General features: G+C 35.7%; 2 protein-coding genes across 2 annotated transcripts; both read right to left on the reverse strand.

Moving 5' to 3' along the window:
- Positions 1-523: 523 nt before the first annotated feature.
- Positions 524-11,175, reverse strand: LOC116262119 (poly [ADP-ribose] polymerase 2-like). The gene is made up of 18 exons (XM_031641217.2): positions 10,711-11,175; positions 10,496-10,619; positions 9,863-9,981; positions 9,314-9,395; positions 8,070-8,302; positions 7,802-7,931; positions 7,276-7,331; positions 6,029-6,102; positions 4,734-4,780; positions 4,506-4,555; positions 4,029-4,091; positions 2,996-3,076; positions 2,754-2,864; positions 2,556-2,631; positions 2,270-2,415; positions 2,100-2,173; positions 1,220-1,325; positions 524-1,135 (listed from the first exon to the last, which is right to left on the reverse strand). Exons 1-18 carry the CDS (start codon positions 10,792-10,794, stop codon positions 1,043-1,045), a joined length of 1,749 nt encoding a protein of 582 aa, XP_031497077.1. The 5' UTR covers positions 10,795-11,175; the 3' UTR covers positions 524-1,042.
- A 2,072-nt stretch (positions 11,176-13,247) lies between these two features.
- On the reverse strand, positions 13,248-23,972 carry LOC116261700 (poly [ADP-ribose] polymerase 2). Its single transcript, XM_031640500.2, has 18 exons — positions 23,793-23,972; positions 23,584-23,707; positions 23,086-23,204; positions 22,507-22,588; positions 21,344-21,576; positions 21,092-21,221; positions 20,607-20,662; positions 19,523-19,596; positions 18,219-18,265; positions 17,999-18,048; positions 17,476-17,538; positions 15,750-15,830; positions 15,508-15,618; positions 15,308-15,383; positions 15,023-15,168; positions 14,855-14,928; positions 13,675-13,780; positions 13,248-13,597 (listed from the first exon to the last, which is right to left on the reverse strand). The coding sequence occupies exons 1-18, from the start codon at positions 23,874-23,876 to the stop codon at positions 13,505-13,507; spliced, it is 1,749 nt and encodes a 582-aa protein (XP_031496360.1). The 5' UTR covers positions 23,877-23,972; the 3' UTR covers positions 13,248-13,504.
- Between the last annotated feature and the right edge of the window lie 1,511 nt (positions 23,973-25,483).

The following is a 25,483-nucleotide window of genomic DNA, read 5'->3' on the forward strand; positions in this document are numbered from 1 at the left end:
AAGGTTTAGATTAACGTAGTTTTCGCGATAGATGAATGACATCAATCCTACCATCACGATTTTGTAAATATGCCTATTCTTATTCCTCATGAGGGAGATCATCTTCTGCGGAACGCCTGCATCCCTCGAGCCCTCGAATGGACTGCCTAGCATAATTCGGACATGTATTCAGCCGCATATCTTTAACAGAGAGATCAGGATCATAGATCTAAATACACAATTTCGAATGTTTTGCTCTATTGAATCCAGTTCCTGCGATCCACATCTGATTTGCTTGCAGGCCTAGTAGCATATTTTTCAAATCGCGTCCACTTCAATTTATCATGCTACATTCGAACGTCCCTATATTTGGGCTAGGACTCGAATACGGATCAGTGCGTCAAACAGAGGGCTAAATTTTGATTTTATTAAATGCAGTTGGTTAATGTCCGATAAATGAGGACATGAAAATACAAAATATCCATAAAATAAATTATCGATCATGTTTAACAAACCAAATGAGTTGCTCTATGTAAAAGTTGAACCAAGGCTTGGACTAGTGGCCAGCCAATGCTTAGATTGCATGTTCCGCTAAAATCATATAATAAGAGTACATGGAAAGAGTGAGATGCGCAGCAAACACACATACGGCTGCGAAAATGTCATAAATACAAAAACCAGGAGTCCTCTACCTCTTTATTTCTATCATATGATTTTTCCTTCACCCCTTACAAATCGGATAAATATTAACACCCCTTATCAACAGTAAGAATGGCTTAATCGTTTCTCTAAAACAGACGACTGCCAATGCTTAGATTGCATGTTCCGCTAAAATCATATAATAAGAGTACATGGAAAGAGTGAGATGCGCAGCAAACACACATACGGCTGCGAAAATGTCATAAATACAAAAACCAGGAGTCCTCTACCTCTTTATTTCTATCATATGATTTTTCCTTCACCCCTTACAAATCGGATAAATATTAACACCCCTTATCAACAGTAAGAATGGCTTAATCGTTTCTCTAAAACAGACGACTTCCATTGCGCTCTTGTCCAGTTCTTATCTATTATAATCAAACATAACTTGAATAACATAACGCATTTTTATCTGATCAACATTGTAGACTACGTATTCATTGTATACCAAGTGGCCCTGGAAGATGTAACGGTGAACGGTTGTCAAAAGATAACCAGAAAGTTCGGTAGTGGAAAAGGGCGCACGGTAAAGTATGCATACCTTTGCGCCTTGCTGCTTAACAGGTTTGCCAAGGGGAACTGTAACTCCATCATCAAGCTGCCTACACTCCGACGGGTTAGGCGCTGTTCGTCCGACAGCTTTCGTGCTGCATGCATGTTTGCAGACAATTATGGCATAAATTTTCATTTTAATAAATTTTAAGACAGGACAATTAACTTCACAATCTATATATATATATATATATATATATATATATATATATATATATATAGATAGATAGTGAGTGAATGATGACTCTGGCTATCCACAACCTTGATGGTTGTAATCAAGACCATCTATATGAAGCAGATGAATGGTTGATAAAAAACGGAGGAAAAGGTGTGTATTAATACTAGAGGATAAAAATATTCATCACCTTTTTCTCCTTTGTCTTCTCTTAAAGGTTCATCATGATAATCGGACTATATATATATACAAATAGGCCTAAAAAAAAAAAAGAAAACTGAATGGTTCTTAAGTGACAAATTTGGTCCTGAATTCTACTTCACAGAAAACAAGCATGAATAAATCTGACGTCAACACAATGAGATTTAGCACAAAAGGCAAGAGGAAAATCGCATAAACTGGGGGTTCTTAAGTAGAAAGTTTTGTTTCAGAATTCTAAAGCAACAGAAAACAAGCATGAATAAAATGACGTCAACACACAACAAATTACAGCTACACATTAAAACATGAGCAGAAAAAGGCAGAAAATGCCCCATACTAATACGTGCAATCACCTACACTGGAAAACTCGCACTATTTTACTTGAAAAGGTGTGCAATTCTATACTTTTAAAAAGGTACAATGATGACAAAAGTATGAAATAAGTGATATAAATAAAGCACAGAAAGGAACAAAAACTACTCTAGTACTGAACCTTAGCTTGCCAGGTGGCAATTGATCAGCATTCGGGTTTATAGTTGAAAGTTCTGCCATGTCACCCAATGCAACCTGCATGCAGGTGAAGCAAGGTTTGTAAGCAGACAGTACAGTATTTTGTGCACAACTGTTCCACACCCATTTACAAGAAAAAAGAAGGAAACACACCTCACATAGAAGAAGCACTCCAAAGCGTGATCCACTGGTACGTGAATAACAATAGTCGGCACTTTTTGAGAACATATCAGCAAAATAAACCCCTTTCCCGAAATCATAACCAGTTACAGGTGCCTCAGGAGGAGCTATACGCAATCCTGTTCAAAGGAATAAGAAAACTTTTACGTATTAAAAGAAACATAATTTACAGGAATGTTGGCAGTCAAAATTAACAAAACGTTCAGATGTAATTTTCATGGACCTTAATCAAATTCATATCTCAAAAAAGAGTATCAACCTTGAGACAGGATGCCAGTCCAATTTGTAAGTCGAGAACCATGCCACAAGAGCATTCTATTCTTTGTGCGAGAGAACTGCCACAAAGATATCTCTTCTTTTAGCAACCAAGCTGCTGGATATCCTACATCTTAAGCTAAACCAATAAATATTCATGAATTTAGTACAATTAATGGTGCTTAGATGGCTGGAAGCTGACCTTCTCAAATCGCTCATTTTCCACTGCCCTGCAAACTCTAAAGATTTGCACCATATTAACCGTGTAATCTGCATGTGTCTTAGCATGAGTTTTCTTCATATACTCTTTTATCTGATCGTATCATCATACAAAGAATGTCAATGGTGGAAAATAATAGATCTGAAGGCCTGCCAAGTACATCGCATGCACATTCAAATTTGTTGGATTTGATCATATGCAAAGGAATGTAAATATCACTGTACCATGGAATATTGCTGGCAATCAGCTTCAAGTGGCTCCAGGTTGCAGTTAAGGCGTTCATAATGAGCATAAAGGGGATCATACTGGAAATAAAAAGGTCAAGCAGAAGAACTGGAAAGGGCTAAAAGATAGAAAATAAAAACAGTATGAAACTGACTACATGAAGCAACCTATGGCTCCCAAAACCTATGTCACATAGGTATGCGTAGGAGTGCCAGTACAGGTACCGATTTAGGTACGAGTATGGAGCATTTCCAAAAATCTTGGATATGGGGTTACAGCCATATATCTCTATGTATATACAACTTCAATATAACTAGTCAGTTTTTTTTTTTTTTTCTGTATCTTGATTTTTACTTGTTTAGTTGTTTATGGCTTATGAGATATTTAGTCTTTACGATAGAAATTTTATTGAAATTATTTAGAATTCAAAAATAGAAATTTTTCAGTAAATCCACTCATTACTACAGTTTCTATGTAGTAGGTTCGGTAATTGGGCAGTATATCTCCCCCCGGCCCCCTTTGTTACGCCTTTTTTGGTTAATCTTCATTATTAAAGTATTAATCCCACATATAAACCATGATCCTTGTCCAGCTTCACAATTCCAAACGGAAATGATGAAGTAAGACCCAGTCTCCAAATACTATCCTATCAGTCCTGCAGGTTGACGGTTCTCAGCTGTGGCATCCTAAGATGGAGGATGGAGAGTTAAAGAATAAGGATAGCATACGTTCCAATTCCAACCAATGTCACTGTCAGTGAGGCAAGCTAGCATATTCGAAAATTATTGAAACAAGATAGATCTTACTATTTAGCATTGTCTCCATGGTTTTTTGATCCAAGTATAAATTTAATTTTCTCAATTTCAGACTCCATATTCTCTATGTAGACTGTCCAGGCAGCCCTCGGAAGGTAAAAGTCTGCCCAGACCAGTTGGCCTCAGCCCTCAGTTTGTATGACCCAGTGAAAATCACCTATCATCTTCCCTCCACCATTAAATAGCGATCACAAACATTTTCAGACTCAGGTCTAACCTGCAATGCATCTTCATCCTTCAGCAACTTTGTAGCAACCTCAATTTCCCCTAGCGCCTCAACCTGAAAAATGAATTAAACATCATGCTCATGCTAACGTGAAAAATATACATGAAGCATTGCTTATGAGTTTGTTAAGAGAAGACTATTCTTAATGACATCATGAGCTCATGTTCTCGTAAAAGTCCATAAATTCCTTATATGTAATTTCCAGCACAATCACTTGAAGTAATGAATAGAAGCACAAGCTTCCTTCTAGAAAAATGGAACACGGTGAACCTTTTGAGGGCTTCATTTTTTTACTTTCTCTCACTGAACATCTCTTCCTTTCTAGTAGATGCACGAGAGTTGAAACACAGAAGACAAAGTTTATCATCAACTCCATGGTCTTACCAAATTGTTGTGCTTTTAACTTATCAATGTTATTGAGCCTTTTAAAGGCAAATAAATGAGAAAAATATAACCTGTAAGGCATACCATTTCAAGCTTTTGCTTCAATTTCTGAGAGGTATCAATGACAAATTCGCCTGGTAGAATTAGGTACTTCTCACATCAGTGTCATGCTTGCAAAAAATCATGAAATAATGTTTCTACTCATTCTATGCAAAATGAAGCTTACATAATAAATTTGCGATTGAAAAATTGAAATTGAAAACAAAGAGAAGCAAACAGAGTAAACTTGAAGGAAGCATCAGCACTACATACTCATCTTTTTAAAACCAAAATCGTGGGGAATAACAGTGTAGAACTCCCTGCAACATCAACATAGTAGAATATGAGACAAGAGCTTACACATCCATAATTAGGCAAAACCACACTAGAAGTATAGAAGGGCATATCTTAAAAGGACTTAGCATTGCTGTGAGAAATGGGTCTGACACAAATACAAGAGCAAAAGAGCTGCAGAGACAGAGATGTTACCTTACAATAATTCAGTGTGATTCCAAACTAAAAAGGTTTATGGTGTCAATTTGATTAACAGGTATGCCACTTTTAATTTTAGGTCCAAATATATGGGATCTACATTATCCAAGTCGCATAGACTTCTCAAAACCGTCACGCTACCCTAGTCAACAAGACCCAGGTGTGCCTACAGATACAGTGTGGCAACAAACAATTCGTTTTTCTGCTCCATTGAATCATTGATAGAATGACAGCTTGTTAATGATAATTTTGTTTCTTGTGGACACTTTTTATGTGTGTGTGTGTGTACATATATATAACCACACCCATACATAGTATTTAACGGCATCCATACATATTTTGAAGTGGACATCATTCACAGTCAGGATATGTGTATTCCACTATTATATTTTTGCAAATGGTTTGGAATGGTTATCTTATTTTTTGTAAAAGTGAAGAGTTAAGGCAAGAGAAATGCAAGGCCATGGACTGAAGGATAAGAAGCTGTCATATTCGAGGGATATCAGTTCAAATTAGACTTTGCTTGTGGTTTTGTCTAGCTGGAAACCACCAGTCACTTGTAAGAATCTTTTGGTGCATAACTTACAATAAATCTCCAACTATCGTCTACCAAGCTCAGTACACTTTGTGACAAAATTTATCTCCACTACCTAAACAAACAAAAATCAACGTTTCAAAAGATATTGCAAAAAATCTCAGCGTTTAAAAAATTTTAGAAAATATAAAGTAACAGAAACAAACAACAGGGGACACACTTGAGCAATTAGAGTTTTTCCTTAATCATAATAAAACAGACAATAAGACATATTTATCACTCAAAAAGCGTAATGCAGTTCCAGTGATTTCTCAGTATATTTTATATATATATATATATATATATATATATAGACACACACACACACACCAACCATTTGATTGTGAATTTTTGAAGAAGATTGTTAGTAATATTCATGGCAGAATCTAATGCAGAGTGTTACTGGTTCACTTTTGTTCACCGATAACTTGAAATCATGAGCCTACATGCCACTATGGAGTGATGCACAAAATCAAATGTCCAGAAATGGACAAAAAGGTACCCGCTCAACATCTCTAACTTTTCTTTGTCCGATGACCCAATTGCATTAGATATTCTTCTTAATACTTTGTAACCCTGAAAGCAGAAAGACAAGCCAGATGTGTATGTAAATTCAATCAGTGGTAAAATCAAATTTAATGCTAGATCAACTATGCAAACTTCAGATATTAGAAACATGTTATCAAGGCAAAGACAATCTTTCATTTAAAACACCTTTGTGTTTGAAATAAATGTTCCATTATTACTTCACCACATTGAAGAGAACATACAAATCAATGTTTATTTAATTAGAACAAACTTTTAATTACCGTTGTCATGATGATGCAAACCAAGATAATTGAGCAAATATAGGAATATAACCCAAAAAACAAGATCATGTTCAGATAAGATGGCTCTAGGGATAATAAAAAAAACAACCACCATCCAGGTTTGTATGAAGTAGAGTAGACGAAACCAAGGGATTTTTTTCAAAAAAATAAAGAACAAAAGCATGCCACTAGAATGAAAACTGAGAACATCTTCTATATTTCCTTGAAAACAAGCATGACCAGGAACAGGAATAGCTCCACTTGTTAGAAAATATCATGAATGAAATATTCCACATGCTACCTAGATCTATTTAATAATGTCATCTCCTTCACAGCACCATATTCTTTATACATTTTTTCATCATTCGCTTTCTGTATCAAGGTGGCTATCTTGATAATGTGTCATAATGCTTGCACTTTTGTAACAAACAAATTCAATTGATAAGTAGGAATTTCAAATTCTTCAACCAAAATAGAAATAAAGCTCCTGAATCATTTTCAGTCTTAACAACCCATCCAATGTTTAATACGGCATTAAAGCTATGATCGACTTCCATAGCAAGGGAGAAACTGCTCTATATGAAGCAGTATGCAACTTTATGTCAGAAAAAATACTAAAGATTCAGAAAAAAGTAAATGCCATCATCAACTAGTTGAGATAAAGAGCAGAAACTGAAACTGGCATAGTCAGACATTAAAGCTATGATCGACTTCCATAGCAAGGGAGAAACTGCTCTATATGAAGCAGTATGCAACTGTATGTCAGAAAAAATACTAAAGATTCAGAAAAAAGTAAATGCCATCATCAACTAGTTGAGATAAAGAGCAGAAACTGAAACTGGCATAGTCAGACATCACAAATTTAAGGCTCCTAACAAGAAGATTTTGCATCCTAGACTGTTCTCTAAGCACTTGGTGGCAGCAGAAGGTCAATGTTTACCTTCACAATTGTAGATTTACTTAGCTTTCCAAGTGGCAATTTTTCTGCATTGTAGCCTGGAAGAGCATAAAGAGTTAACTAGACCAACATTATCAATAGCAATGTGGTAGAAGCAACCAAAATTGGAAAAATTAATTGATCTACATCCTTCTGCACATTTACATTTTTGGAAAAAAGAAGCCCATTTTGAACAACCAAACCAACAAAAGCACACACATCCATTAAACGGCTGCTTTGTTCAAGGCAAAAAAAACTGAGAAACTATTAACAAAAATGTGGCTTCACATGTTTTGACTAAAACAAACAAACATACGGCTTGGGAAAAGTTTTGTCAATGCATTTTTTTGTGTCAGAAAAGAGGCAAAAGTTTTTCCCATGAAAGAAGAAAATTTTACTTTCTAATGTCACAAATCAATTAGGAAAAAACACTTCCAGAATCATATCATTTGGGGAAAAAAAAAAGGAACGAAATCTTTTCAACAAAAGGCCATGTACTCATAGTCGTAGCATGAAGAGACAAACTAACCGATCTCAAGCATTTGCTGCTTCATCATGCTGATATCACATATAAGAGAGATGAATTGTGCAATACAAGGGTCAAGCTTGGTTTCACGAAGCAGACCACTAATATTTGGCAAATCGAACTTCCTCTTATCCTGTACAAGAACAAAAGTTAGAAAACATGGTCTTCATTAATGATTGAAAAGAAAAGCAAAAAAACAGGGGTGACAATAGGCTGCTTTCAACTATCAACAGAATATGTGAACATTCACAGTAAAAAAAGAAAAGAAGACCTTTCCATCTGCACCTTCGCCGTAGTCCATTTCCAGCCATGTATAGTGGTTTGGAAAAGAAACAAACTGTTGTCGACTTGACCAACAATTTTTTGTTTTACTATAGAATTTTGATTCAAATTCTTTAATTGCATCAGCTCTCGAACTGTAAGGTCCAATCAACTTGTTTTGACCTTTCACCCCAACCCGGCCCCATCTCAGGTAAACCATATATGATCTGTGATCATCAGATTCTGCAATCATGTTCCACTAGTTAACACTTATGTCAGAAAAAAACACATACTTATACTATGTGCTAATATGTATGTCAGTTTAAGTGTTTGCTCTGCGCACAAGTGTCTTCAACTTGTTTTGACCTTTCACCCCAATCTGGCCTCATCTCATGTAAACCATATATGAACTGTGATAATCAGATTCTGCAATCATGTTCCACTAGTTAACATTTATGTCCAGAAAAAACACGCACTTTGTGCCTAATATATATCATATATGTCAGTTTAAATGCATGCTCTGCACATAAGTGTCTTCCCCAACCCAACCCAATCTCATGTAAACAATATATGAGCTGTGATCATCAGATTCTGCAATCATGTTCCAGTAGTTAACATTTATGTCTAGAAAAAATACGTACTTGTACCATGTGCCTAATATATATGTCAGTTTAAGTGTTTTCTCTGCGCATAATGAGAGAGAGTGTGTGTGTTTGCAAGAGAGAGAGAGATGTGAACACAAAGACTGTGTTACTCATTCTGCGCTGCCACAAATGTCAACCCTGGAGTGGTTAATTGATTTCTAAGAAATAGTACAAAAAATGAAGCTAATAATAACAGCGAGATATCAGGAATTCATTAAAATAGTAAAATGTTAATTTTAAAATGTTGAAAAATTTTTGCTACTTTTCCTTAAAATTCCAAAAACGTCCAACAAAAGGTGCATCCTTAAATATTACATACATGAGCTTAACATCGTAAAACATTTAAAGTCCACATAGTATAAAACTACCACAAATGTCTGAACGCATGTATCACACGAAAATACACAGAATAAGGAAAAAAAAGCTTCCGTGCCAATCACCCTTAGTTCATAAAGGATGCGTTTACCTCTAAAGAGAGCCAGCAAACCTATACAGCAACTAAGCATACTTTCAAGTTTCAACTACACGAGTCGCCCAATAAAAACAAATGACAAGCTTTCAACAAGCGATGACCTCACTGCAAGAAAAATAGAATGCATTGAAGATCTACCAAGAACTTTAATCGTGTAATATTTGTTATTGTTTTTGCCCATATTTGTTTGGTTGAGCATAGCGTCATAGGCTTCATTTCCCTGAAACAGGAATGGCAACATTGAGTCGAATCAGTATAGACATAACTGCAAAACAAAACTTAAAAAATTCATGAGGCACATGTAAAGAAACGTTACAGAGTGGAAAGTAGAGGTATTAAACCAAGTGATACAAAGAGAAATACTAACAATTATGTAAAAATCCTTGGATCACGTAAACCCCAAAAAAAAAGAATAAAAACTGTAAACCAAAGTCATAAAATCAAAAGTTAATATACGAACTATGAAACAGGAAAAACAGGAAAATAGTAGCAACCATTCTACAAACAATATTTTAGTGATGAGGACCAGGCTGACACATGACGTATATAAGGTAGAAATCAGAATGAAGTTTGGTTGGAGACATCGCAAAGTTGAATGCCGGAAACCCATCTTTTTCCTTGGGAGTTGAAGAGAAAAGCGAGACATTTATAGGAAAAGCACTTTATGGATTAAGAATGTTCACATACAAGAACTAAAACATGGTAGCGGGATTTCACGTCATCTGGAAGCCACTGGTCTAAAATTGCACCACATTTCTTGGTTGCCGTCACAAATTTCTTCCTGGAAGTTACTTCATTTCCTCCATCTGTCATCATCAGTAAAGCAAAAAGGTCAAACATATAGGCAACATGGTAACTTCATGTCCCTAGGCCGCTGGAAAAGTGTGTCGGAGATATTGGATCTCAAAGCAAGACAAAGTGCATTATCGCAATCCTTTATGTCGATCGTCACTAACAAAGAGAGGTCATAAGCGGTCATGTTCTACCTCGCCGGTCTATCAAGAAGCATCCAACAATAATCCGGCAGCGCTAATACAGGTAAAAGGAAAAAAGAAAAAACAAAAAAGCAACAAATGGAGCAACAGTCTAAACATACAGTCGATCACATCAGTGACAGCGGGAAGAAATTGTGGGACCTCCCCCCTGAGTCCGTGACTGTTTAAGTTCTACTGGTTGTGTGATACACAAGAAACCATTTCTTCTCCACGACCATTCCCAGAAGAATAACCGATGTTGGAAACCCAAATCAAACACATAGAGTAGCCCACGTCTGCATTAAAACAAAAAAAAAAAGTGAAAAAGAAGAAACCATCGACCAACCTGTGGCAACTTGTTCAGCAGCATCCAAATCTTGACCGGCCTTTCGCTTCCTCGAACCCGCTTTCTTGGAACTCAACGCCGCCTTCTTTTCTTCTTTGAGAATCGCAGCATCAAGCCTTTTTGCCTGAACGAATAGATCAACAATCTCCAGTAAAGTCGAGGGGAAGGAAAGAAACAGTGATAGCAGACGAAGCTTCACCAGAACAGAAGATTACCAGAGCGGCCTTGTTACCGGCCGTATCGAGGCCACGACGAGCCAATTCCTTCCGTAACTCGGCGACTTTAAGCTTGCTCGACATCGCTTGACCAGGGATAGACCAATCAAACCATCGAATGCCAGCAAGAAAGAGTGAGAGAACGAGTGACGTTTTGGCCAGGGAGCAGGTGAAGCGCGGGCATTTAAAGTGCTCGAGTCGAGAAAGCCTCCACTGTACACGTCGTTTCCGGCGACGGACGCTGGCCCGGATCTGAACGCAACTCAAGGGCTGGTGTTTGCATGTGTTGTATCTTGTTACATGGGCCGCGAAATTGAATAAAACTCCAAAGCTCCTCCCTTATGTCTGCCTAAAAGTGCTGCTTTCATTTGGCTTTTCATTTCTCGATCATAGACAAATCGAACTATAGGTTTGATTTTTTACTTCATCCAAGGATTGGTTTGAGAGATCGTCTCTTTTCCTTGTTGGATGTTCTTCTCCTCAACTAGAAATCAAATGATGGTAGCTACTATTTTCAAGTTAAAATGAGCAATTATATGTAAACCTGTCGTTTTTCTTTATGTTATTTTCTCGGGTGCTATTTGAACTATAAAAGGTGTCCGCAACTATTTCCGAGTTGAAAGAAGCAATTATATGTAAACCCCATCGTTTTTTTATGCAATTTCTTCTTTAAAAAAAACAAAAAATAAAGAAAACTGCCATATTAATAATATTTATTAATATAGCAATCACCCATGCTTATTAAAACCGTTAGAAGAGAAGGTGGCCACGTTTCCCAGCCACTCATTTTTATTTTTTTCATCTCCATAGTGCACATGAAGGGCCCCTGGTAAACGCCAAAAAGTACGGTTGAGTGCACATGGTGGATCTTGGTAGCACCAAAAGGAAGGGTTGACTTGGTGTTTTTTTTTTTTTTGTTTATTTCATGTGTATGTTTAATTTGTCACGGAAAAAAGAAAAAAAAATTGGCATGCATGATAATAGGTGACATATGATGATTATTTCATGTTGTTATACACGTTCATTATATGCATGTGTTAAATTTGTGCTTTAATCAATTCATACTATACACTGATGCTATTCTATGCACGTTGTCTTGAGAGCACTTTCACTAAGATGCATGTTGATATTTTATGCCTACATGATTTTGATATCCATCAAAATAAAAGTTGATAAAATAAAAGAAAGGGTATGGCAGAGAACTATTTTCTTTTGTCATTTCCGAAACGCTGTTGTGATGCGAAATCTTTCATTCCCACCCGATTTTAGGAAAAACAATTGCAGAAAGACGCTCGATGGGTATGACCTTGTTTTGCAATTTTCGAAAGACTTTACATGTTTCTAAATTCTGAAAAGAAGATTCCAAAGTCCCAAAAAGAAAATCTGTTTCACGATGTTTTAAGTTTTGAAAATTTCTAAGAGAAGACCCTGTGAGTCTGCGACTGATTTTCAGCAAAACTCAATCAATCTTCTAACTTTCTTTTATTTCCATAGGCTCCCTAGTCGAAATTGCTTTCCACTTTACCGACAACCAGAAAAGGTTGACCAGACTTATCTCATATTGAGAACTTACAAGTGATTTTCGTGTTTCCTTAATTCTCGGTGGACTGAAGCAATCAAACTCAACCCATTTTCAATTAAGCGAAAAATAGATCTGGGTCCATTTTCTTTTGATATCGTATACTTTAACAATTATAATGGTTCTGCATGTGACTCGATCTTGTTTGAGATACATATTAATTGTGAATGGATTTAGACATAATTTTTGACTTGTTTTAAATAGATGTTTTAATTATTGTAAAATCAAATTTCGATATAGATCCAGTTGGTTTAAAAATGCATATAATTGATATACATAAATTGCATGCTGGAATAAACCGAGGGTGAATACCGTTTTCTCCAAATTCTCACACATATGTAACATGATCGTGGATAAAAAAGAATGGTAACGTGGTTTCCGCATTATGCATTGATCTGATGCTATCCAACTATCCCATCTCATGACTGGATTTGGATTTTGTGATTTAGAAATTTTAAATGACTTTCGTACTTTTTACTTTTTGTAAAAAACCAGTCTAATAATTTAATTTCAAGTATTATTTAATCTTGACAATTTAGAGTTAATTAGTAATGATACCTAATGCTTTTAAAAATTAGAGGTTTGAAAAGTTATTTTCGTGTGCTTTAACTTAAAATTTAAAATGATTTTGAATTTTAAAAAGAAAAAACCTTAAAAATTATGGTCATTACAGTTTGGTTCATAGATAGGTTGGCTATGTCATCAGAGTCTACAATGGATTTAATCAGGACCCACGTCATAGTGGATCTATGTTCATGTAGTGGCACTAGCGAGAGTTCTTGAGAATTTTTCTGCCATCTGACATATTGTGCCTGTGAAGGACGCATAGATTAGGAAATCTCGTGACATAGATTATTCCAGGAGGATGATATGCATGGTCATCCATGCACGGTAGTTCCGTCCAACGCTGCAGAGGATATTTTATATATACACATTTTATGTCCGATAAATGAGGACGTGAAAATGCAAAATATCCATAAAATAAATTAGCGAGCATGTATAACAAAACAAATGAGTTGCATAGCAAACACGCATACAGCTACAAAAATGCGATAAATAGCAAAACTAAGAGACCGCTACCTTATTATTTCAATCGTATGCTTGTTCTTCACCCCTTACAAATCGGATAATTATATTAGCAGTCCTTGTCAATAGTAAGAGTGGTTTAATCGTTTCTCCCAAACAGACGCCTTCCATTGCGCTCTTCTCCAGTTCTTATTTATTATAATCAAACGTGACTTGAATAACATACCGCATTTTTATCTGATCAACATTGTAGACTACGTATTCATTGTATAACAAGCTGCCCTGGAAGATGTAACGAATGTAAAAAGATGATCAGAAAGTTCGGTAGGAGAAAAGTACTCATGGTAAAGTATGCATACCTTTGCGCCTTTCTGGTTCACCGGTTTGCCAAGGGGAACTGTAACTCCATCGTCAAGCTGCCTAAACTCCAACGGATTAGGTGCTGTTCCTCCAACACCTTTTGTGCTGCACGCATGTTTGCTATACAATTATGCCATAACTTTTCATTTTAATAAATTTTGAGACACAACGATTAATTTCACAATTATATATATATATATATATATATATATATATATATATATTCCTCCAGCCAACTAGCCTTTCATAGCACACAGTCCGATGCATTACTGGACTTTGTGCTGTTAGGGCCCAAATGGATGGATGGATGGAAGATTTCAGCTCCTTTATACATAGGAATTGAAATCAGCTATATTTGTAGCCGAATGGTTATCTATTGAGTGCAGGTGTGGAGCAAGTGTGGATGCGGCAATTTTTCAAAAATAATTTAGGTGCAGTGCTGCGAGGGTGTATATGCATGTATATATGTATATAAATCATTTGTTACCTAATTATTTAACCATTTAATAGTCTTATTATATTTATATATAAAATTTTGTATTAAAGATAATTTAGTTATGTGCACATTTAAAATGGCCAATTATGACCAGGTTCTCCTGACCGAACCCAATGTGTTGTCGAAGAACACCAGCACCAGTGTCGACACAAGTGTGGCAGCCATTTAAAAGCACAAAGGTGACATCACTAAAAACTATCACAAAAGATGAAACACACCTTTTACAACAGTTTTTAGTGACAAAATAAAAAATAACCATCTGGCCATAGAAGTACCCAGCTCATAATATATATATATATATGTATATAGGGAGGGAAAAAGAGAGAGAGAGAGAGAGGCACAAAAAGGAAAAAAATAAAAAATAAAAGAAATAAGTGGTTCTTAAGTGGCAAATTTAGTTATAAATTCTAATTGACAGAAAACAAGAATGAATAAATCTGACGTCAACACCATGAGATTTAGCACAAAAGGCAAAAGGAAAATCGAAGAAACGGGGATTCTTAAGAGCACAAACCCTATATTGGAAAACTAAAAAAATAAAAACATTTTTCAATTGTTGTAGTTCAAAAGAAGTTCACAAGGTGTGCAATTTATACTTTTAATAAGGTACAGTGATGACAAAGTATGAAATAAGTGGTACAAGTAAAGCACAGAAAAGAACAAAAACTGCTCTAGTACTGAACCTTAGCTTGCCAAATGGCAATTGATCAGCATTATAGTTTGCAGTCAACAGCTCCGCCATGTCACCCAATGCGACCTACACGCAGGTGAAGCAAGGTTTATAAGCACACAGTACCATGTGATGCACAACCGATCCACACCCATTCACAAGAAAAATGAAGGAATCACACCTCACATAGAAGAAGTACTCCAGAGCGTGATCCACTGTTATATGCATAGCAATAGTTGGCACTTTTTGAGAACATATCAGCAAAATAAACCCCTTTTCCGAACATATAGCCTGTTACAGGTGCCTCAGGAGGAGCTATACGCAATCCTGTTCAAAGGAATAAGACAACTTTTACGTATTAAAAGCAACATGATTACAGGAACAATGACAGTCAAAATTAACAAAACATTCAGATGCAACTTTGCTGGACCTCAATAAAATTCATATCTCAAAAAAGAGTACCAACCTTGAGACAGGATGCCGGTCCAATTTGCAAGTCGAGAACCATGCCACAAGAGCATTCGATTCTTTGTGCGAGAGAACTGCCACAAAGATATCTCTTCTTTTAGCAACCAAGTTGCTGGATATTCTACAACTTAAGCTAATAAACGACCAGTACACATTCATTTAGTACAAGTAATGGTGCTTAAATAGCTGGAAGCTGACCTTCTCAAATCGCTCATTTTCTGCTTCCCTGCAAACTTTAAAGATTTGCAATATATCAACCGTGTAATCTGCATGTGTCTTAGCATGAGTGTTCTTCATATACTCTTTTATCTGATCATATCATCATACAAAGATGTCAATGGAGGAAAATAATAGATCTGAAGGCTTGCCAAGCAAATAGCATGCACATTCAAATTTGTTGGATTTTGATCATATGCAAAAGGATGTTAATATCACTGTACCATGGAATATTCCTGGCAATCAGCTTCAAGTGGCTCCAGGTTGCAGTTAAGGCGTTGATAATGAGCATAAAGGGGATCATCCTGGAATATGAAAAGATAGAAACTAATTCGGCCACAGAACAAATAGAAGAATTGGAGAAGAGCTAAAAGATAGAAAACAAAAACCTGTAGAAACCTATGTTACATAGGTATGGGTACAGGTACTAATTCGGGTATGGGTACAAAGTATTTTCAAAACCTTGGGTATGGGGGTACAACTGTGTGTGTGTGTGTGTGTGTGGTCACAAACAATGTTTTCGTGCTTTAAACAGCAATATTTTTTTCAGGTATAATATGGCGAGCTTGAAAAAAATGACAAAAATATGGTATTTTTTTAAAAAATTAAAAATTAAGAAAAAGAAAATGAGTGAGAAACTAATAACACAAACATCAAAAAATAAGTAAATAAGCAACAAAAGAATTTTAAAAACACTTCAAATGAATGCAACAAGAAACATTTCTTTGCATTTTTTTATAGTTTTAAATGGCTGACTTATTTTGTATATTTTATACGTGTTTTTTTTTTAAAAACCGTTTTTTGTGACTATGATATGTAAATAACTTCAATATAGCTAATTAGTGCCTTTTTTATGTATCTTGATTTTTACTTGTGTAGTTGCTTATGGCTTATGAGATGTTTAGCCTTTATGATGAAAGTTTTTAGGAGAAGTTATATTGAAGTTATTTACAAATCAAAATACAGAAATTTTTCATTAAATCTCCTCATTAATTATACGGTCTTTATGTAGTAGGTTCGGTAATTTGGGTCTCTATTTCTCTCTCTCTCCTCCCCGTATTACGCTTCTTTTTTGGTAATCTTTATTATTATAGTTTTAAATATATAGTTAACATTGATTATTATAACATCTTTATTATATTACAACATTAAATATAAAATTAACCTTCATTATTATAGTATTAAATAGTATAATAAAGCATAAATTTAGGACAAAAAAAGACTCTTCGAGACTTAAAATAGATGGATATGGACTTGGATATATTGACCATACCGTTACGGTTTTGACCATACCCAGCAGTGTACCAGTACCCATACTGGTACCATACCAGCCCCAGGTCAGTACCGGTATTGCTACATGTGTGACATAGTCACATAGCCCAAAACATAACTGAGTCTTAGCAATTTGGTTGAGCATGCATAAAATGGCATTTGGAGGAGTCTGAACTGATAAGACATGAATTTCTGAATCTTGTGCAGGTCCTTTTCAATACTTATTGGGAAGGGTTTGACAACCATGATTCTGCCAGAGGATTCAAGGGCATAAATGACCAAAAGCTTAAGGTTCTTTGAAGGGAATCAAATTCTATCCAGCACTGAATTCATGCACTCAAATCACCAAAACTCACACTTTTTAATCCCACATATAAACCATGATCCTTGTCCAGCTTCAAGGAAATGATGAAGTAAGACCCAGGCTGACAGTCTCCAAATAACTCCAAATACTATTGCATCATTCCTGCAGGTTGACTGTTCCCAGCTGTTGCATCCTAAGATGGAGGTTGGAGAGGTCAAGAATAAGGATAGCATATGTTCCAACCAATGTCAGTCTATGAGGCAAGCTAGCAGATGGCCTCAGCCCTCAGTTTGTATAACCCAGTGAAAATCACTTACCATCTTCCCTCCACCACTAAATAGCAATCAAACATATTTTCAGACTCTAGGTCTAACCTGCATTTCATCTTCATCCTTCAGCAACTTTGTAGCAACCTCAATTTCTCCTAGTGCCTCAACCTGAAGAACGAATTAAACATCATGGTCATGCTAACGTAAAGAAATACACATGAAGCTAGCATATGAGTTTGTTGGGAGAAAGTTATTCTTAATGACATCATGAGCTCATTTTCTCGTAAAAGTCCACAAATTCCTCATATGTAATTTCCAGCACAATCACCTTGGAGGTTGTGAATAGAAGCAAAAGCTTCTTTCTAGACAAATGGAACACAGTGAACCTCTTGAGGGCTTCAATTTCCACTTTCTCTCACTGCACATCTCCCCTTTCATGTAGTTATTATAACATATGTGCTCAAAACAGATTAGCGCATGCTAGTGAATGCAAGAGAGGTTAGAACATAGAAGACAAATTTTATCATTAACTCCATGATATTACCAAATTGTTGTGCTTTTAACGCATCAATGTTATTGTGCTTTTTAAAATCAAATAAATGAGAAAAATATAACCTATAAGGCATACCATTTCAAGCTTTTGCTTCAATTTCTGAGGGGTATCAATGACAAATTCGCCTGGTAGAATTAGGCACTTCTAACATCAGTGTCATGCTTGCAAAAAATCATGCATAATGTTTGTACTTACTCTATGCAAAATGAAGCTTACATAATAAATTTAAGATTGAAAAATTGAAATTGAAGACAAAGAAAAGCAAAAGTGAACTTGAAGTATCAGCTTGACATACTCATCTTTTTAAAACCAAAATCGTGGGGAATAACAGTGTAGAACTCCCTGCAATATTAACATAGTAGAATATGAGTCGAGCTTACACATCCATAATTAGGTAAAACTGTACTAGAAGAAGTGAGAAATGGGCCTCACACAAATACAAGAGCAAAAAAGCTGCAGAGACAGAGATGTTACCTTACAATAATTCAGTGTGATTCGAAACTAAAAAGGCTTGCGGTTTCAATTTGACTAACAGGTACGCCACTTTTAATTTTTGGTCCAAAAAAATGGAATCTAGGCTACCCAAGACGCATAGACTTCCCAAAACAGTCACACTAACCTAGTCAACAAGACCCAGGTGTTCCTACAGATACGGTATGGCAACAAACAATTTGTTTTGCTGATTCATTACATCATTGATAGAATGACAGCTTGTTCATGATAATTTTGTTTCTTGTGGACACTTTTTATGTGTGTCTACACATATATAATTATATATGACCACACCCACACAAAGTATTTAACAGCATGCATACACATTTGAAGTGGACATCATTCACAATTAGAATGTGTATTCTATGTTCTATATTTTGCAAATGTTTTGGAATGGTTCTCTTATTTTTTGTAAAAGTGCAGAGTTTCAATTCCTTTTCATCAACTAAAGGTCTTCATATGAAGCAAGAAAGGCAAGAGAAAAGCATGGTCATGGTCTCATGGATAAGAAACTGTCATATTTGAGGGGATATCAGATCAATAGTGATTAGACTTTGGTTGTGGTCTTGTCTAGCTGGAAACCAACAGTCCTTTGTAAGAATCTTCTGGCATATACATAAATAACTTACAATGAGTCTCCAACTATCATCTACCAAACTTAGTCCACTTTGTGACAAAATTTATCTCCGCTATTTAAACAAGCAAAACTCTATGTTTTCAAAAAATATTGTGAAAATTTTCAGCAGCATTTTTATGAAATTTTAAAAAAAATATAAAGTAACAGAAACAAGCAAAAGGGGACACACTTGAACAATTAGGGTTTTTCCTTAATCCTAAGAAACCAAACAATAAGACATATTTATCACTAAAAAGGGGTAAAGCAGTTCCAGCAATTTCTCAATATATATATATACACACCAACCATTTGATCTTGTGACTTTTTGAAGAAGATTGTTAGTGATATTCATGGCAGAGTCTATTGCAGATTGTTAATGGATCACTTTTGTTCACCAATAACCTGAAATCATGAGCTTGCATGCCACTATGTAGTGCAGCCACTATGTAGTGATGCACAAAATCAAATGTCCAGAAAAGGACAAAAAGTACCCGCTCAACATCTCTAACTTTTTTTTGTCCAAGGACCCAATTACGTCAGAGATTCTTCTTAATACTTCATAACCCTGCAAGCAGAAAGAGAAGCCAGATATGTATGTAAATTCAATCAGTGATAAATTCAAATATAATGCTAGATCAACTGAAATGCAGAATGCAAACTTCAGAAATTAGATATATGTCACAATGCAAAGACAATCTTTTGTTTAAAACACCTTCATGTTTGAATATAAATGTTCCATTTTTTTACCAAAAATGCTTCAGGAGCTTTATATCTATTATGGTTGAAGAATTTGAAATTCCTATGTATCAACTGGATTTGTTTGCTACAAAAGTACAAGCACTATGATACACTATCAAGATAGCTACCTTGATACAGAAATGGAATGATGAGAAAGTGTATAAAGAATAAGGTGCTGTGATGGAGAAGACATCATTAAATAGATCTAGGTAACATGTGGAATATTTCATTTATGATATTTTGCAACAAGTGGAGCTGTTCCTGTTCCTGGTTATGCTTGGTTTCAAGGAAATATAGAAAATGCTCTCAGTACTCTAGTGGCATACTTTTTTTTTCCTTGCTCTTTTGAAAATATCCCTTGGTTTCATCTACACCTACTTCATACAAACCTGGATGATGGTGGTTCTGTTGATTATGCCAAAGCCATCTGATCCGAAAGCAACAAATAGTTAAATGAAGATCGGTACATGATCTTTTTTTTGGGTTATATTCCTATATTTGGTCATTATCTTGGTTTGCATCATTATGACAACAATAATTAAAAGTTTGTTCTAATTAAATAAACATTCATTAATGTTTAACACTGCATTAAAGCTATGATCAACTATCATAGAAAGGGAGAAACTGCTCTATATGAAGCAGTATGCAACTGAATGTCAAAAAGAACTATTAAAGATTCAGACAAAAGTAAATGCCATCATCAACTAGTTGAGGTAAAGACAATAAACTGAAACCGACATAATCAAACATATCACAAATTTAAGGCTCCTACCAAGAAGATTTTGAATCCTAAACTGTTCTCTAAGCATTTGGTGGCAGCAGGAGGTTAAGGTTTACCTTCACAATTGTAGATTTACTTAGCTTGCCAAGTGGCAATTTTTCTGCATTATAGCCTGGAAGAGCATAGAGAGTTAAGTAAACCAACAATTGTCAACAGCAATGCGGTAGAAGCAGCCAAAATTGGAAAAATATTTTTTTCTACATCCATCTGTGGATTTGCATTTTGAAAAAAAATGCCCATTTTGTGCAACCAAACCAAAAAATGCAACACATCCATTAAGCGGCTGCTTGATTCAAGGCAAAAAGAAATCGAACAACTATTAACAAAAATGTGGGTTCACATATTTTGACTAAAACAAACAAACATATGGCTCGGCAAAATTTTTTCCCATGAAAGAAGAAAATTTTACTTGCAAATGTCACAAATCAATTAGGGAAAAAACACTTCCAGAAGCATATCACTGGAAAAAGAAAACTTGGAACCAAATTTGTTCAACAAAAGGCCATGTACTCATAGTCGTAGCATGATGAAATGAACTAACCAATCTCAAGCATTTGCTGCTTCATCATGCTGATATCACATATAAGAGAGATGAACTGTGCAATACAAGGATCAAGCTTGGTCTCACGAAGCTGACCACTTATATTTGGCATATCAAGCTTTCTCTTATCCTGTGCAAGAACAAAACATGGTCCTCATTAATGATTGAAAAGAAAAGCAGCGACAATAAGCTGCTTTCAAATATCAACAGAATATGGGAATGGAATGCAAGCATTCAAAAAGATAAGAAGACCTTTCCATCTGCATCTTCGCTGTAGTCCATTTCCAGCCATGTATAGTACTTTGGAAAAGAAATAAACTGTTGTCGACTCGACCAACAATTGTTTGTTTTACTATGGAATTTTGATTCAAATTCTTTAATTGCATCAACTCTCGAACTGTAAGGTCCAATCAACTTGTTTTGACCTTTCACCCCAACCCGGCCCCATCTCAGGTAAACCATATATGATCTGTGATCATCAGATTCTGCAATCATGTTCCACTAGTTAACACGTGTCGGAAAAAACACATACTTATACTATGTAACTAATATGCATGTCAGGTTAAGTGTTTGCTCTGTGCACAAGTGTTTTCAACTTGTTTTGACCTTTCACCCCAACCCAGCCCCATCTAATAAACCATATATGAACTGTGATAATCAGATTCTGGAATCATGTTCCACTAGCTAACATTTATGTCCAAAAAAAACAAGCACTTTGTGCCTAATATATATCATATATGTCAGTTTAAATGCATGCTCTGCACATAAGTGCCTTCCCCAACCCAACCCCATCTCATGTAAACCATATATGAACTGTGATCACCAGATTCTGCAATCATGTTCCACTAGTTAACATTGATGTCTGGAAAAAATACGTACTTGTACTATGTGCCTAATATGTATGTCAGTTTAAGTGTTTGCTCTGCGAATAATGAGAGAGAGTAGGTGTGTATTTGCGAGAGAGAGAGATGTGAACACAAAAACTGTTTTATATATTCTGCGCTGCCATAAATGTCATCCCGGGAGACGTTAATTGATTTCTAAGAAATAGTTCAAAAAATGAAACTAATAATAACAGCGAGATATCATGAATTCGTTAAAATAACAAAACTGAAAATTTTCAAATTTGAAAAGTTTTTGCTACTTTTCCTTCAAATTCCAAAAGCTTCCAACAAAACTACCACAAATATCTTAATGGTTGTATCATATAAAAGTACTCAGAAAAAAAAAAAAAAAAAAAAAAACTTCCACGCCAATCACCCTTAGGTGATAAAGGATGCGTCCACCTCTAAAGAGAGCGTGCAAAGCCTGGACAGCAACTAACCATACGTTTGTCGCTCAATAAAAAAAAATGACAAGCTTTCAAAAAGCAATTATCTCACTGCAAGAAAAAATAGAATGCATTGAAGATCTACCAAGAACTTGAATCATGTAATATTTGTTATTGTTTTGGCCCATATTTGTTTGATTAAGCATAGCATCATATGCTTCATTCCCCTGAAACAGGAAAGGCAACATTGAGTCAAAGCAGTATAGACATAAACTTAAAGAAGAAAAAAACTCAAACATTCATGATGCAGCATGTAAAGAAACGTTACACATTGGAAAGGACAGGTATTAAACCAAGTCATACAAAGAGAAGTATTAAACCAACAATAAAAGCCACAATTATGTAAAATTCCTTGGATCACGTGAACCCAAAAAAAGAAGAAGAAAAATACAAACCAAAGTCATAAAATCAAAAATTAATATACGAACTATAAAGCAATAAAAAACAGGAAAATAGTAGCAACATTTCTCCAGACAAGATTTTAGTGATGAGAACCAGGCTGACACATCACATATATAAGGTAGAAATTAAAATGAAGTTTGGTTGGTGACATCGTAAAGTTGAATGCCGGAAACCCAGCATTTTCCCTTGGGAGTTGAAGAGAAAAGTGAGACATTGAAACTTGAAAGGAAAAGCACTTTACGGATTAAGAACGTTCACATACAAGAACCAAAACATGGTAGTGGGATTTCACGTCATCTGGAAGCCACTGGTCTAAAATTGCACCACATTTCTTGGTTGCCGTCACAAATTTCTTCCTGGAAGCTACTTCATTTTCTACATCTGTCATCATCAGTAAAGAAGAAAGGTTAAACATAGGCAACATGCTAACTTCACGTCCCTAGGCCACTGGAAAAGTGTGTCGGAGAGATTGTATTCGCAAAGCAAGACAAACTACATTATCCCAATCCTATGTTTCGACCATCACTAACAAAGAAACGGTCAAAAGAGGTCATGTTATACCTTCCCGGTCTATCAAGAAGCACCCAACAATAGTCCATCACCCTGGTAACGGTTTAAGTTCTACTGGTTGCCTGTTGCACAACAAACCATTTCTTCTCCACGACCATTCCCAGAAGAATAATCGATATCGGAAACCCAAATCAAACACAACAGAGTATCCCACCTTTGCATCAAAAGAGGAAAACAAACATCAACCTACCCGCGGCACCTTCTTCAGCAGCATCCAACTCTAGATCGGCCTTTCGCTTCTTGGAGCCCGTATTCTTGGAATTTAACGCCGCCTTCTTTTCTTCTTCAAGAATCGCAGCATCGAGCCTTTTCACCTGAACGAATAGATCAACAACCTCCAGTAAAGGGGAAGGAAAGAAAGAGTCACAGCCGGCGAGTTTCCCCAGAACAGAAGATTACCAGTGCGGCCTTGTTGCCGGCGGTATCGAGGCCACGATTAGCCAATTGCTTCCGTAATTCGTCGACTTTAAGCTTGCTCGACATCGCTTGACCAAAGATAGATCGATCAAGCTATCGAATGCCAACAAGAAAGAGAGAGAGAGAGTGAGGACGTTTTGGCGCGGGAGTAGGTGAAGCGCGGGCTTTTAAACCACTCGAGATGAGAAAGCTTGGACTCTACGCGTCGTTTCTTGCGACGGACGCTGGCCCGGATCTGATTCTGATACTATCGATCCGTGTATAGGTCCGTTGTTGGAAGGCTCGCTTCCCAAGGAATGGAACTCAACGGCTCGGGTTTGCGTAGGCCGCGAAAGTGAATAAAGGGGATCATCAACCACATGAAGCAATGTAGGGCACTCAAAACCTATGTTACAGAGGTACAAGTATTAATTCGGGTATGGGTAAGGAGTATATATATATATATATATATATACATATATATATATCAGAAACTGTTTTTGTGTTTTTAACACAGATTTTTTTTTTGTGTTGTACGGTAAGCTTGAAAAAAAATGAGAAAAATATGGTAAAATTTAAAGCATCACAAAAATTATGAAAAAAATAATATAAGTGAGAAACTGATAACACAAATATCAAAAAAATAAATAAATAAGACAACAAATAAAAACTAAAAACTAAAACAACTAGTTTAAACTTGGCATTAAGGAGCATGAAAAAAACACTTCAAATGAAAGAAACAGTAAATAAATGAAAAAAAACACGTTTTTTTTTTTTGCATTTATTAGTTAAAAAACATCATTTTTTTAGGTTTTAAATGGCTGACTCATTTATTGTGTTTTGTACTTTTTTTTTCCAAAAAAACGTTTTTTGTGACGATGATTATATATAATTTCAATATAACTAATTAGTGCTTGTTTATGCATCCTAACTTTTACTTGCTTAAATGTTTATGGCTTATGAGATATTTTGTCTTTTGGGTAATCTTTAATAAAGCATCTTCTCTTTTCCACTTTTCAATTGGCCGTCCACTTCAGGCTACTTCTTTGCCTGATGTTTTTAGAAACATTCGTTTATTGCAATAATTTGAAGGATTTAAATGGCTCACAGTCGGCTCAGATATAGTCTTTGCTGGATTCCACTTAATCGTGTTGTATGCATTTAAAATCTGAATTTAGACCCTCTACTTGGATCTGACTAACATAAGATTTAAGATTTATGTGCAATTGTTTCTAATGTTTGGTGGATTTCAATTGGATATCAGACATAAATTTGGATGCGCAACAGCCTATTGGATCTGATCAGGGGAGGAGGAGCATCAATTTTTTTTTTTAATTTACATGTAAATTTTTAAAAATTTGTCTATCCTATATAAAAATTTAACAAAATGAAGAAACTATAATGTGGCTCCCCTTCATAAAAAATTCCTAGCTCTACCCTTAGATCCGATTAGTTAGTTGAATATAATTTTCTTTACCATGTCCGGCTAAACTGCTGAGAACCCAGATCGGTAATCGATATATTTATGATCCAACAAAATACTGATTCCGATTTTTAAAAAAATGTCACAGACAACCAACTTACTGTGTTGAGTTGGGCTTTGTATATATTATTGCTAAGCCTGTTGGTCCCGTATAGAACATCCAAAGACTCCAATTTCCATTTGAATATGGATATGTCACCACATCCAATTA

Source organism: Nymphaea colorata, chromosome 10, assembly GCF_008831285.2.
Source record: "Nymphaea colorata isolate Beijing-Zhang1983 chromosome 10, ASM883128v2, whole genome shotgun sequence".
In the NCBI taxonomy this organism is placed as follows: domain Eukaryota; kingdom Viridiplantae; phylum Streptophyta; class Magnoliopsida; order Nymphaeales; family Nymphaeaceae; genus Nymphaea; species Nymphaea colorata.

Coding starts and splice junctions, on each gene's coding strand:
- LOC116262119 (XM_031641217.2), bottom strand. CDS start 10,794: ATGTCGAGCAAGCTTAAAGTCGCCGAGTTACGGAAGGAATTGGCTCGT. Junction 6,103..7,275: donor GTAAATCTACAATTGTGAAG/GTAAACATTGAC, acceptor TTCTGCTTTCAG/GGTTACAAAGTATTAAGAAG. Junction 1,326..2,099: donor TTGCCACCTGGCAAGCTAAG/GTTCAGTACTAG, acceptor ACATGCATGCAG/CACGAAAGCTGTCGGACGAA.
- LOC116261700 (XM_031640500.2), bottom strand. CDS start 23,876: ATGTCGAGCAAGCTTAAAGTCGACGAATTACGGAAGCAATTGGCTAAT. Junction 17,539..17,998: donor TGAAGCAAAAGCTTGAAATG/GTATGCCTTATA, acceptor TTCGTTCTTCAG/GTTGAGGCACTAGGAGAAAT. Junction 15,619..15,749: donor ATTGCCAGGAATATTCCATG/GTACAGTGATAT, acceptor TGATATGATCAG/ATAAAAGAGTATATGAAGAA.